Source organism: Ambystoma mexicanum, chromosome 5p (assembly GCF_040938575.1).
Source record: "Ambystoma mexicanum isolate Mex_15411 chromosome 5p, UKY_AmexF1_1, whole genome shotgun sequence".
NCBI classification, from domain to species: domain Eukaryota; kingdom Metazoa; phylum Chordata; class Amphibia; order Caudata; family Ambystomatidae; genus Ambystoma; species Ambystoma mexicanum.
Genome location: NC_090930.1, coordinates 8,829,285 through 8,844,706, shown reverse-complemented (window position 1 = coordinate 8,844,706; position 15,422 = coordinate 8,829,285). Strand labels below are relative to the sequence as shown.

Below are 15,422 nucleotides of genomic sequence, written 5' to 3'. Positions count from 1 at the left end.
TCCGGCGCAGAGGAACATGGTGGCGACATTTTAGGAGAAGCACACAAGACAAGGGAAAGTACGAGTCAAAGAGAGATGGAACTGTAGAGAGGGAGAGAGACAGAATGAGAAAAAGAGCAGGAGAGGTAGGGGGTGGGGGTGCAGAGAGAAAGAGGGGGCAGAGCGAGAAAGTGACATTGTGAGGCCTTGGGGGCCGGTTTGTGCTCACACCCAGGGCCGTCATGAGGGGAGCCTAAAGCATCTTGCAGCTTACCTGAAACTCGATCTTCTTGACTTGCGTCTTGTAAGTTGCTGTTAGGCCTCATGTAGCCAGGGCCAGCTCCCTGCAGTTTGCCCTGCTGACCCCTGCGCTGCCAGTGACAATGTGTGCAGAGTGCACGTGATGCAGCCTGAGCTGCAGCAGGGGGCCAGGGGCCCGTGCAGTTCCTCTGGTGCCCAGCCCAGAATGCTCTCGTACACAGGTGTGGGGCGGGCCCAACCCAGCTGCTGGGAAGAAAAAGAATTGCAGTGCCTGTCTTGGTCGCACTGTGGTGGCAGCCAATTCAAGGCAAACCACCCAGGCGGAGCCGAGGCAAAATCAATGTGATGTTCTCAATGTAGTGTATCCTTCCGCTCAAAAAGAGGCCCTACAAGCCTGAGGCCTACCGGGGGATGTCCCGGTATCCCGGTGGGGCAGTCCAGCCCTGCAGGCAGGTGAAGATGAATGGGCACTGCGCAGAGGCTGGTACTGTCTCACGCTCTGTGCTGGATGCATTCCTGAATGTGATACTAAATATTTGCAACACTGAAGGGATGAGAGGGAAATGGACTTCCGTGCGAACACGGCTCAAGCGGAGCTCGTATGTTGTACAGATATGGGGCTTGGTGACTTGGGAGCACAAGCAGTGTGGGCCTCTGGCCTGTTCGGTTTGGGCTTAATACAAAATGGTGTTGCAGAGCATGGGCATTTCTAGTGCTAAGGGCCTACTTCTAGGTGCTGCAGGATCTATATATGGTACCTAGTAATGCAGCCCTTGTAAGTTACATCGGCTCATATGGGGTTTGCCTTATTTGTAATCGCCTAGGGGGTGGGATAGACTAATTTCCATCCCCACAACAGATAGGAGTTCACAACAAGACTTTATTCCTCAAAAGTAACACAAATACAAGTAGGCCTATGTATAAGTAAAACATAGCATACCTATAGATAGTAGGAGCAATGCAGAGGCTCACAAGTGTAGCAGGTAGTGTATGGACACTCCCCGGACATGAACCGGCACAAACTGGCTCTAGCGCGCCTGCACTGATGCACCTGATACAGGAAAAAAAGAGCGCGCAAACTACAGAATGTCTGGGAACTGTAGTTCGAACGCATAAAAGTGCAATGAGGCATGGTTTTGGTATCTAGGAATGTGATAACAGCACAGTTTGTATTAAAATGCTACAAATACGGCACAAGCTGTAAAACAAGTCAGAGACTACATTTAAAAAATTTAAATTGTGCAAATTCAAAATTGTTTTCTAAAATACTTCAAAATAGCATTGTGACAGTATCTAGCTACGTAAAATGTACGGGAGCTATATCAGGCATGCAGACAAGCATACAAAGCAAAATAGGTGTGTGTGCACAGACTGGTAAAGCCTCAACTTCTGGTTTGGGGGGCTACATCAGGCATGCAGACAGGCATATGAAAAGCAGTTAATTACAGACAGGATAGGTTTCATAAACAGCACAAAGGCTGCCAGATCAGGTTAGGTAGTTGCAGGCGAAATATATAGTTAGCACTAGGCTAAGGGTCACATCAGGTGGTTGCAAGCAAAATACATAGTTAGCACTAGGCCACGGGTCACATCAGGTAGTTGCATATCTCGTGGTATTTCTGGTGGTATTTCCATGGTGGGGAATTTGCAAGGTCTTGAAATCTGAAAATGGAACCACTTCTTCAACGCCTTGTTTGCAGAAATTTCTTTGCCCTTGGGAGTCAAGCACAGGCTGAGCTCTGTGTACCACCCATAAGCCAATGAAATTGTGGAGCGGTTAAATGGGGTCCTTAAGACCTAGCTGGCCAAGATGTGCAACAATTTGGGAAAATAATGGTTGCACTGCCTGTCTTTAATACTGTTTTATTTAAGAAATCAACCAAGGAAAGAGCACCACCTCAGCCCTCACAAGATCGTAGTGGGTATAGACTACACACACCGCTCTCACTTGGGCGCACTGAATCAGATGCACATAAGACCACGGAGGTCCTACGTGAGGAGTTCAGGGAGTACCATAAGGCTTTAACCAAAAGTGTCTAGATTATACCTTCACAGCTTGTATCCTCACAACAATAGTGTACAGGAGAAAGTGGCAAGGAAACCGACGATCAGCACAAGCAACCACTACTTCCAGTTTTCTGGATCTACATACAGATGTTCGCATTTGCCGCATGATTGAGAGATGTTTCCATGGACTGCACTGAGTTATTTTTGCGATTCCGCCTGCTGTGAAGGCAGAGGCCAACAAGGGCTTGATACATGATAGCGATGCACAGATACCAGTATCCCTCCAGGAGAAGGCCCAAAGTTAAATATGACCAAAGGATTAGTTGTTCATTCCAGTGGAGAAGGGAGGTGCGGATAGAGATCCAGGAACTAAATTACTGTGTTTTCTTTTTTTTAACATGGAATAAGAACATTGTGGATGTATTATTTTCATTAGAATGATTGTGTACATATCTTTTGTGGTTCTTTTGTCATCATGTTCAGAGATGGCAATCAATGAGAATGTGAACAGTATAAATAAATCCAGTCTCATGAGATCTAAGAATACATTGTTGAGATCAAGCAGAAATGTTACTGTTGTTTTATGAATAATGAGGACGATAGAGATATAGACCCAATGGTAAATGAACATGGTTTCACAACAGACAATGTATGGTACAGCCACATGAGGAGGGTTGGGAGAAAAAGTTCTGTAGGATTTTGTTACATCTGTTCTCTCATCCCCCATGCTTCTGGTGTCCCAAGGGTGTTTATCCCAAATGAATTAGATGTAGCAGACTCACTCTGTCTAATGCACCTAGCTCTGTGTAGGGTCTGAGGGCAGTTCAAAGGGTAATCATTCACAGCATCCACACTGCCTGTTGACGAGGAATGACCAGCTACAGATCGTAAAGAGCAGAAGAATTATCGGAGTGCACAAAGAGTCCAACTAGGTTTAGAAGGGGCTATTTTTACCAAGAACCGATGGGAGCAAGTGGTGAAGAATTGCAGAGATGTCCTAATGAGTTGATTCTCAGAAGAAAGGGTGGCACAGGTGAATCAAACTATCTGCAGCAACTGACATGGCTCATGGAGCCAGAAAAACCTGTTAAGATACACTTACCCATTTCTATTTGTATTTTAAGATGAATGGCATGGTGCCCATTGGCACAATTAGGAACTACAGCCACACACTTCACATCGCCGATCTGGGTGGAGGTACCACTGTTATTTTGCACACATGGATTGAATGTCTATAAGCAGTTGCCTCCAGCCTGGCGAGGTGTGGGCAGTTATACCACATTGCACATGCTGTTCCTTGTTATTCTGGAAGAACCCTTGGTCCTGGCCCACTTGATGCCCCTTTTGCCCACTGTGCCCCTTGCGTCCCCTGCATCACCACGCATTTGACCACAGAAAGGAGAGAATATTGCAACAGACCACGCAATCCAATTACATTTCAGCTGCATCATCAAAAGCTCTAATGGACATTCCTGAAAAGTATAGGCTATTTAGTCATACATAGGCTTTCTTCACATTTCTCCTGGTGCCTGGAGTCCAAATGGCAGAAAATGCCAAGGGGCTCCAGGTGACCCGGTATGAACTCAAAGTGTGGTCGTTAAGTGTGTTGCAGCCTGCAGTCTGCAGACTGAGGGCACAAAGAGGAAGGAAACCCTGAAGAAACATGCCAGCTGACCACCGGGGGTCTGAGGAACGCTGTGAGTAGACAGCTCATTTTAATTGGTCTGACCCCCTTGGATTTAAAAAGATACACCCCCCACAAACTCCCCAGAGTGGGACTGTGAGCATACAAGTGAATTGTTTAGTGTTTCACTCACGGCACTATTAGTGAGTTTCTCTTGTCAGGTTTCCATACTTGGTGACTGCTGTACCAGTATTTGACAGAATCTGGAGACAGTGGGGCTGAGCCCTACGATCAACATATAGCAATACAACAACATTGTTCATAGGAACTACAACATTTAATTAAACAGAGACCGGCTCGAAACTCTAATCAAGAAAATATGGAGTGGGCACAAGTGATCATTTCCTTTTGCCTTTTCTGTGCCAAGCTTGGGAATATTCAGCAAGTTAAATCGATTGAATACACATATTTAACAAATAGCTTGACGGAGAATTGATCACTCTAAAGGCCTCATGCCCTCAAACTACTGCCATCTCTGCAGCAGTGCATTAGTGGACAATCTGCTAGTCCCAGAGATGGACTCTGTAGTCCTGGAAGGTGGATGCCTGGACGGGCGACAGACGCTGTCCTTGAGAAACCTTAACCCGGGAGTCTCAAAACAAGCCATCAAGAAGTATGCTCCAATCCATTCACAGGAAATTAACATCACAGCCCAAAAGGAGAGAAGGACTCCAGTGAAAGTGGTTGAGCCAGGCCAACTAATGGCATTAGACATGGAGTATACTTTGACAGCTACCAACGTCAAGCAGAAAATGAGTGACTTCTTTCCCTTGAGAAAGTGTCACTTGTACATGTATTTGAACTCCTGTTGGAAGTTCAGGTCCACTCAGGAATGCTACTGGTACTAACCAAGGAGGTAGGCACATGTGAATCCTCAATGGTGGGCCTGATATTGCCCTCCCTGAAGTTGTTAGAGGAGGGGGCATTGAGTCAATCTTGGGAGGATAGCTCAGGGGCAACGTGCTCACCTTGGAAGTAAGACAACACAGAGCACCACAGGTTCGATCCCCGGGTCCGCGCTTAGAAACATCTTGGTATAGCGCGTTACAAATATTACCTATCATATCATATCAATCCAAATGTGCACTCTCTGCCCAGGGGGCAATTGCGTAAACAAAGGCAGAGAGGGACAAAATCTGGGGAGGAGTCGCTTGGCTGTTAGTAAATATTACAGCACCAGTCCCCAGGCAGAGGAGGACGTTTCAGAGCCCATGGATGTTAGTCTTGTGACCATTTTTGACGATACCCCTCTCTCGGAGTCTGTTCTACAGGAGTTCAGAAGGCTCATGCAAATCGAAGAGGAGGAGGGTTTGATTTCAATAACAGAAGTGACACCACCGTAGAATTTATCCTCCCACAAAGAGATTTCAATTGAAGTCAATTTAGAAGGTGAAATGTGTCTAAAGCAACGCACGAAGGGCAAAGCTAAAAGAAGAAGAAAGAAACAAGGAAAGTTGGTTTCAGAGTCCCGAAAGGGGAGAAAAACAAAGAATCAAATAGTGGGCAAACCCAAGAAAGCAGGTACTACCAGCTTTTCCCATGCCCTTAACATTCCCCCTGCGGAAGATACAAAGAGAGTGGTGAAAAACCAAGGGCATCCGAGTTTGGTGGGAATGCAGGTACAAGAGAAGTATCATTTGAAAATGATAACTCCAGTTATAGAGACACAGGTTGGGAATGCAGTAAAGCAGGATGTGAATCCTAAAATTACCTGGTGCAGGTGGTCAGCGCAACCATAGGAGCACAGACAGAAATGAGGGTGGCCCGGAGGTCCAACTCAGTACATGATGCTCCTTCTACGGGTAAGGGAGAAATTGACCAGTTCAGGAATAATATGTCATCGAGCAATTCCTTCCTGGTGCCCTCCCAGATGATGCTCAAGGCAACAAAATGCACCCTGATCTTCAAATAAGAATACACCCTCCACAGGGACCTTGCAGAAACAAATTATATGGGCCCCCATCTTCCAGCAGGGGAAAACCTTGCTCCAGGGAGCTGCTCCGGTCATCCTTCCATCAACGCAAATGGAATCCTCGGGTGAACTGCAGGTGACACGAGGGGGTTGTCCCAATCCAGAAAGGCTGCATACATGTGCAAGCAGGAGGGAAGGAACTGCCACACTGGGCTCACACATAATGAGTAACGGAATGTTGGCAGAAGGGGAACAGGGTCGGTTCAAGGAGGTAATATACTGGGAGGAAGATCTGCCATTGTTTGCCATACCGAGACTGTGGTTAAAACTCAGGAAAAGACACGGAACATGAATCCCTCTATTGGGGAGCAATTCTGGCCCTTTTCAAGAAGATTCAAGACTTGTATTTGTTTACTTCACATGATATTGAGTTTGTGTCTTTCCCACTGAAAGGCAATTTATTAACAGCAGGGATTGGCCTAAAATCTAGGCTGGGGGCAAAGGCCATTTTGGCAGTGTCCTGTGATCTTGGAAAGCATGGTCTTGAGATTTATACAGCCCTACCAGAGAGGAAAGTGAAGACAACTAATGAGAGGACTGGTATGAGGGGGGACATGTTCCCAAGTAGGATGGTAAATCGTCCATATACAACTGAAGAGCTCTCCGTAGGGGGGATTCCAATCAACAGAAAGACACTCACCTGAAGGCTTGGGCCCTGCTTCCTGAAATTCGCAGCCAGGTTCTCCAGAAGATAGGTACCTGGGTGGAGCCCCTTTAGCAAAAAGGAGTAGTCTTTCGCGAGTTGGAACTCGCGGGGTACAAACTTCTTTGGGTCTAGTGATATGGGGGAGGCTATCATTGGAGGGAATTACTTGGTCCTCCTCCAGGAAACATGGTTCCTGAAAACACTTGAATTGGAGGAGTTCTCCACACTACACCAGTTGGCTACACGAGGGAGTGGGGAGAGGCCCTCAGGAGGTTTCATAATCGCATCACGTAAATCGGTATTTTCAGAGATGGAGCTAATCTATGTGAATACCAAGGGAATATTGTCACTAAAATTGGGTACACGGGCAAGGCCTCAGTCCTTGTCTGATACATATTACCATATACTGGAACCTCGCCAGTTCCGACATCACAACATTTTTGGAGTCCCTTGCAGATCTGATAACCATGGTCAATTTAGATTATGCTGACGCAAATATGCTCTTGGCAGGAGATTTTAACTCCCGATTTCTAGATATGTCATTCTGTCTAGACAGATTGGGTAGAAAGAGAGCATCTACCGCAGGTAGACATTGGGTCTCGTTCCTTACCGAATGGAACCTTAGCATGGCAAATGGAGCAATAGAGGAGGATGTACCACCCTCATTGACCTGAAGAAGGGGAGGGGCCAGCTCAGAGATTGATTATATCTTTTTTACCTCTGCCTCTTAGAGAGTTGCATCAATCTTCAGTGGAAAGATGGTGGATGCAGTGATAATAGCTGCCTTGAGGCAACTCTAAGGGGTGACCATCATCTGGAAGGTATGTGTAACACCCAGATAGTTGTTGCCAAAAAGGGCAGGAATGGAGTGGTCAAATATGTGAGGCATGGTATAGTTCAGAATAATGGGTTGAGGGAACTCAAGGAGGAAAATAGGGACCACATCCTGATGAGTGGCTGTCGCCCAGGGAATTTTTATGACTTCCTGTAGACAGTCGATCACCAGGCCAGGATGGGACCCCAAACTCTTCCTCCGCATAGTCACGTGTTTGATGAGGAGACTTCAATAAGGAAAAGGGAACTGCATAAAGTAGGGGGGAAACAGCTTGAAACAGAGGAGTATAAAATAAGAGTGAGTGCCCTACAGAGACAGTATAGGAATTGGTCATGTGGTCAGAGAGCTCTTCACTTTCAAAAAGATGGGGAACAGATGCTGATCGCATTGAGTAATAACACCTCTCATAATTTCTGGGCTCCACTTAATCAGAGATTGTCCCCCAAGCTAGCCTCCAGGGGAATGTTTTGATAGAGGCGAAATGGTGTAATAATTTTGGTCAACGTTACAAGGGGGTCCTTGGCTATTCTAGTTGTGTGATCCCAGACACACCATGGGAGATGGATTGCTCAGAGAGTAACATAGCAGAACTAATGAGTATTTCCTCTTCCTCTAAGATGGCTATCTCTAATAGTTTAGCTTACCAGGTTCTGAAGGGTAATGTTGATATGTGGTCAAGGATTCTGTTTCTCCTTTTTTTGTAAGATTCTGATAGAAAGATCGTTCCCATTGTCCTGGAAAACCTCAATGGTGATCCCAATTTTCAAGGGGGGAGATCGAATGGAACCATTGAATTATTGTCTAATCCCCTACTACACATGGAAAGCAAGATATTTATGGGGTTACTGTTGAGAGATCTAGAGAAATGGGTTAGGCAAAATAACATTTTATCAAGGTTCCAGACTGGTTTTCAGAAGGGACTCTCAAAGGGTTTGAACGGGGAAGTTCTGGAAATCTTGAGGGAAAACTCATGGAAAAAAGGTTGTCCCTTGCTCTTTGGAGCCTGGATAGACCTATCAAAAGCTTTTGATACGGTTAATACGGATAACCTCTGGGAAAAGTTGGCAAACCTCAAGATTCCAGGACACCTCTTGGCTATGCTGTCTGGTGTACATGAGGACATCCGCTCGAGAATGAGGTTGGACAGGATGGGACATTTGTCTGAGGAGGTCAGTGTAGAGAGGGGATTTAGGGGTGTTTGGCGGCACCACACCCGTTTAACCTGTACCTTATGGACTTGTGGGGGGGGTCTTTCATTCATCAGCATTGGCTAGCCCAAAGATGAGAAGAACCATCTCCGGTTCCAGAAGCACCTCAGAAGCACCTCAAGACCTTCCTCTTTTATTCTGCCTTCGCTCCCCCTCTCCCCTGATGATCTGTTCTCTCTTGCACCATGCACCTGGCCACCCTCTGTCTTTTGGGCCCAGGTACCTGCTCATCCTGCCACCCTCCCGCACTGCCTCCGGGCCCCCCTTGCACTGGGGTCTATATCTGTACCTATACAGCCCCCCCTTTTCCTCATGCACTTATCAGACCTACCTTGTCTGCTGCCTTAAACCTAGCACTTGCAAATTGCTGGCTGCATTACCACTGTTTGTTGCCTTTATTATTTATTTATTGTTATTTATCTGTTTATCCTCTGCTTTGCACTTTCCACCTCTCCCCCCTTCCATGCACTTTTCCCCTCCTCCCTCTCCCATGTACTTGCGTGTTCTCAATGTCACTGGGCCTAGTAAGATCGCTGTTTTGTTCTCCCCTTTTCCCCTCCCTTGCCTTGTCGCGCTCTGAAACACTTGTGTACGAGCGCGATAGAAATAAAATATCATATCATATCATATCAATGGCTGCATTGTGCCAATTACATTGTCCTCCTGGACCATACTGCCTGCAGCGTCTCCTGAACTCATTGGGGAACTACGCAACGGAAAATGATCTATTGATCATTCCAGAGAAGTCAAAGATAATACTTTCTAGGAGGCTGGGATGTTGGGTTGTAAACTTCAAGTGGGCCCTGGGAGAACATATAATCCCGGTAGTGATAGAGGTGGAGTACTTGGGCTTTGTCTTGCACGCCTCCCCATGGCTCGCTAAAATTGAAATGGACTACACTGGGAAGATGGTACAATTAACAGCACACATGCTTACGAGTCTGGCCACATTCTGCAAGTTGTGACACGAACCACGGCTTGCTCGCCGAATCCGGCAACCGACCAGGCTTTTCAGCCCTATTGGCACCCGGACTTGGGAGGACCAGACTCCAGCTGTCCTAGAGCCCACCACGATACTCAATTGGCCTTGAAAAAGACTTAGGTTGAAACGCGCGTCGGCTATTTGCACTCAATTATGTTGATCAATTGGCAATATTTCCACATTGATGCTGTTTTGGTTCTGGTAAACCAACAAAATAAAAGAATCACATGCACCAACAACCCCTTGACTCGACCATAACTAAAACCCACAGGCAAAACTGCAACTTCTTGGACTAATACATCCAACCAGCGCCGACACAGATCCATAGGTTTGTCGTCCCCACGAATATATGGGAGTGTTTTAACTGTTGCAAAAATGTATTTAATGTGTCAGCTTATGTGGTTTGGAGAGACTTAGGATAGTTTGACTCCATGGGGCCATCTAGCCCCTTTGGCCGTTTGTACAATAAACTTTCTTTACGTACAAAAGGTGCACTGTCTTCTTAGAATGATTACATTTAACAAACAGGTAAACTGCATGGCTTCTGCCACTGCATATACATGCAAACTTATCAAAGCGGGTAAACCCTTCCTCTCTATAAATAGCCGCATCATTCTGGCCTGAGCTTTAATCCTGTCCAAACGGGATTACTGTAACTCCCTCTACATTGGTGCCAACAAATACATCATCAAGAAAATACAAACACTTCAGAAGAACTCCCTTAGAGCCGCCTTAAACATTGCTAAAGAAGAACACATCTCTGCGTTGAGAAGACAATACAACTGGCTATCAACTAGTCAAAAAATTCAGTTGAAAACGGCCTCTCTCACACACCCATGTTTAAATACTGCAGCGCCTCAATACCTTAACGAGAGAATCAACAGAAAACCATTGTGTAGGCCTATTAGAACAGCCGATACTAATTGCCTATCAGTGCCTAGATTCAAACTCTCCAAAGTCGGTGGCAGTGGTTTCTGGGTGAAGGCAGTGCTGCTTTGGAACTCCTTACCCAATCCTTTATGAGCTGACCAAAATTACAGCAGATTTAGGCAAAACCTTACTAAATGGCTCAAAGACTCCGATCAGTAACTATCACCATACCAGCAATTACTGCTACCTCAACTAGAAAACTCCCTATCACCTACCTGCCAGCTAGGCACTGACCCTTTTGTATATATAGTATACATACTCTGTATACATGTGTATTGAATTGTATTATATTGTATTATGTTAATATAAACTCTGCCTGTATACTCCCGTCTTGTACACTCTATGCAACTTCATCTCTATGTATCTATGCTCTTACTTTTTCCATACCTGTAATTGTATTCAGTATCATGTACCCTTGACATTGCCTGTAACCTAAGCTTAAAGTCTTCATGTAGCTCTGCGCCCTGATGCCCCCGTGTCTGGCGGGCATTAAAAATAAAATAAACAAACAAAACGGTGGGCACGCTTTGGGTTAAGTTGATTAGGGGCCCACCCCCACATCTGTTCCCATGGGGATATTTGGGATCAGTGGTAAAGTCTCCTCCCAAATTGAAAAATGTGAAATGAAAGAATTTACCTGACGTTAATTAGATAAATACACCCATAGAATTGCTAATGATTTAAAGTCCAGAAATTACAATCCAGTAGCTCCATAAGGTGTACAGTGCATTCCATTTATCAGCAAATACCTAAGAAAAATCCAAGAACACTGAGCTGCTGTGAATAGTAGTAAAAACCGATAGCACACTAGCATTGTGGGTAAAACTTGTTTCTGGACACCATCATTTAATGTATGTTTTCTTGTCATGTGTGGATGTTATCAACAGGGTGATACAGGCTATATATGTTGTTGGTCTTCCTCAGGTCTGCATGACATCAGGTCATGCAGAGCGTGTGCCATGGCATGAACTCCCAGGTAGGTGTGGTAAGTGTAACTCATGTCATACAAGTCAAACATTGTCTCCAAGTCTTCCATAGTCTCTGTGCCTGTGCACTGAGGTGTTCTATCCCCAGCTTCCTGTTTTACTCCTATTGAGGAGCTGCCATTGGTCGGCCACTTGCAGTCGAAGGCCGCCTCCCAGAAGGAATGGATGAATATGTCTTCCAGGTACCTGGAGGGGTGAAGGCTCTCCAGGAATGTCTTAAGTTCTGGCATATCTGGAGCATGAAGGACCAATGCCAGGGACCCATTCAGTAAATTCCAGGAGGACCTTGGGAAATAATGTGGAGTTATAGAAATCGAAGAAGTCAAAATCCAAATTTTATCAGTCACATTCAAGTTATACAGGGCCTGTAGTAGGGGTTTAAGGTCCATCTCGTAAGTATCAGCAACAATTACTTTGGCAGACGAGCTCCTTATCATCTCGCGATGCTCCTCATCTTTTCCATGCTGTATTGTTCATTTACTATTTCCCAGAAGGACACACAGGCACCCATCCACTCTACATTCTCCTTCAGTTCCTTGGTCGTTGCGTAGCAGACATCATTATCTGAAGACAGGAGCCCTATCCAGGTCCAGCCAAAGTGCGTCACTAACTGGGCAAGTGCGGACGACTGAGGGCTTGTAGGCGGGACCGTGCGCAGGAAGGCTGGAAACTGGGTTTTGTCACTCAACACGTTGTGTTGTGCTGAATAACTGACCTAAAAACGTAGCAAAGTGAACACATTAATTATTCCTACAAAGGCCGTTCATGGCCACAACACTATCTTAATGTTTACAAGATGAACACACATTATGAAATGGAGAATATTATAAATGCTAAATATTTAAAAACTTTCTGTATTTAGTCATTATGATAACTGATGTAAAGTAATATATAATGGGACAGATCCCCAGTGCATGCCTGATCCTAATATGGTGACCTTGCAAAACACAGGGGTCCTCTGAAGATTTTTGACAGACTAATACAAATCAACATGGCCTACTGTGTTGACAGAGTTAAAGGCCCCTCTTACTGCTTCACGATGGAGATTGGAGTCTAGGACATCAAGGTTCATAGTAGAGAACCTTTGACCTCGTTCAAGTAAGATTAGCTTTTGGGCAAATTTCCCCTATGCAAAGTATTATTCCACTAGCAAAAAGGAGTACCACCAGGTATAAAAGAACCCTGACGTAAAAGGACATCAATTTGTTTTGTTGACTTGGTCAATGTTTTCCATAGTACTAATTGCATTTGCCCCTCTGCAGAGATTCTGTGACTAGGCCCCATAGGTACAATATTGCCCATGGTTCTTTCACAGAAAAGTCTGCCTGACCCAGAAGCCAGTATTGCACACCTTTACAATTGTAGATTAAACTATCCACACTTTGACAAAGCCATTGTCACAGAGTGTTTGAAGGAATCTCTCCAGAGAGTGCATTCAGCCTTCAAGCACTGGTCCAATCCCACCTCGATCGGGGCAATGCCCTCTTCGAAGGCCTCCCATCATGCTCCCTTGTGCCCCTGAGAAGTGTCCTACACATGGCTTTATGCTTCAACAAGGAACTACGCAAACACGACCACATCACCCCGGCCTTCATCAACCTTCACTGGCTCTCACTGCATGCACCCATCAACTTCAAGCCTTGCTGCATCATCTATAAGGCATATGCCCTCAAGTCACTCAGTCATCGTAGAGAAACTCTGCATCTCTGGCGGACAGCGCATAACCAGAAGCCAGGACACGTACAGACTTGAAATCCCCTGCTGCAAAAAGGAGTGGACCAGAAAACAAGCCTTTGCTGTCTATGCCCCTAGACTATGGACCCTCCTCCCGGTCAGCATCAGACTGGCCCCCACGCTCCTACAATTCAGAAAATAACTCAAGGCCCATCTCTTTGGGGAGTCTCTCCTGCTCAACACCCAGGCCATCACATCACATCACATCACCCCTACTACTGACTCGCTAGATGCTGCCTGCCCCTCTGCTCCCCGCTACTAGGTAAAGCTATACCCTTCTCTATGCCCCTATGCATCCCACCCCCGCTGTATATCTGTTCTGTTGTTACCCCTGTAAAGTACTCCGATATATATCTGTATTGTTGCATACATCTAAGCTAGGTTTCCGCTCAATAAATACAATAACAATAATAATAATAATAATAATAGAGCAGGTTTCTTGCTAAGCTAATCAAGTCCCTCCCCCATCACCCTTATCACAGAGTGTTGGGAGGAATCTCTGTCGAGAGTGCATTCAGCCTTTGAGCAGGTTCCCCACTGAGCTAATGAAGTCCCTCCTCTTATCACGCTTATCACAGAGTGTTGTGAGGAATCTCTGTAGAGCATGCATTCAGTCTTTGAGCAGGTTCCTCACTAAGCTAATGAAGTCCCTCCCCCTATCACCCTTATCACAGAGTGTTGGGAGGAATCTCTGTAGAGAGTGCATTCAGCCTTTGAGCCGGTTCCTCACTAAGCTAATCACGTCCCTCCCCCTATCACCCTTATCACAGAGTGTTGGGAGGAATCTCTGTAGAGAGTGCATTCAGCCTTTGAGCAGGTTCCTCACTAAGCTAATGAAGTCCCTCCTCTTATCATCCCTTATCACAGAGTGTTGGGAGGAATCTCTGTAGAGAGTGCATTCAGCCTTTGAGCAGGTTCCTCACTAAGCTAATCACGTCCCTCCCCCTATCACCCTTATCACAGAGTGTTGGGGGGAATCTCTCTAGAGAGTGCATTCAGCCTTTGAGCAGGTTCCTCACTAAGCTAATGAAGTCCCTCCTCTTATCACCCTTATCACAGAGTGTTGGGAGGAATCTCTGTAGAGAGTGCATTCAGCCTTTGAGCAGGTTCCTCACTAAGCTAATGAAGGCCCTCCTCTTATCACCCTTATCACAGAGTGTTGCGAGGAATCTCTGTCGAGAGTGCATTCAGCTTTTGAGCAGGTTCCTCACTAAGCTACTGAAGTCCCTCCTCTTATCACCCTTATCACAGAGTGTTGGGAGGAATCTCTGTAGAGAGTGCACTCAGCCTTTTAGCAGGTTCCTCGCTAAGCTAATCACATCCCTCCCCTCATCACCTTTTTCACAGAGTGTTGCGAGGAATCTCTGTCGAGAGTGCATTCAGCCTTTGAGCAGGTTCCTCACTAAGCTAATCACGTCCCTCCCCCTATCACCCTTATCACAGAGTGTTGGGGGGAATCTCTCTAGAGAGTGCATTCAGCCTTTGAGCAGGTTCCTCACTAAGCTAATGAAGTCCCTCCTCTTATCACCCTTATCACAGAGTGTTGGGAGGAATCTCTGTAGAGAGTGCATTCAGCCTTTGAGCAGGTTCCTCACTAAGCTAATGAAGGCCCTCCTCTTATCACCCTTATCACAGAGTGTTGTGAGGAATCTTTGTAGAGAGTGCATTCAGCCTTTGAGCAGGTTCCTCGCTAAGCTAATCACGTCCCTACCCTCATCACCCTTTTCACCGAGTGTTGCGAGGAATCTCTGTCGAGAGTGCATTCAGCTTTTGAGCAGGTTCCTCACTAAGCTACTGAAGTCCCTCCTCTTATCACCCTTATCACAGAGTGTTGGGAGGAATCTCTGTAGAGAGTGCACTCAGCCTTTTAGCAGGTTCCTCGCTAAGCTAATCACATCCCTCCCCTCATCACCTTTTTCACAGAGTGTTGCGAGGAATCTCTGTCGAGAGTGCATTCAGCCTTTGAGCAGGTTCCTCACTAAGCTAATGAAGTCCCTCCCCCTATCACCCTCATCACTGAGTGTTGTGAGGAATCTCTGTAGAGAGTGCATTCAGCCTTTGAGCTGGTTCCTCACTAAGCTAATGAAGTCCCTCCTCTTATCACCCTTATCACAGAGTGTTGGGGGGAATCTCTTTAGAGAGTGCATTCAGCCTTTGAGCAGGTTCCTCACTAAGCTAATCACGTCCCTCCCCTTACC

The 15,422-nt window shown here is 46.0% G+C and overlaps 1 protein-coding gene across 1 annotated transcript in view; it reads right to left on the bottom strand.

The window, feature by feature from the left end:
- Positions 1 to 11,927, bottom strand: part of LOC138480447 (extracellular calcium-sensing receptor-like) — a 206,516-nt gene extending 194,589 nt beyond the window's left edge. The window contains exon 1 of the mRNA XM_069612232.1: positions 11,512 to 11,927. Within this exon, the coding sequence (XP_069468333.1) occupies positions 11,512 to 11,927 (416 nt within the window). The remainder of the gene's footprint in view (positions 1 to 11,511) is intronic.
- Between the last annotated feature and the right edge of the window lie 3,495 nt (positions 11,928 to 15,422).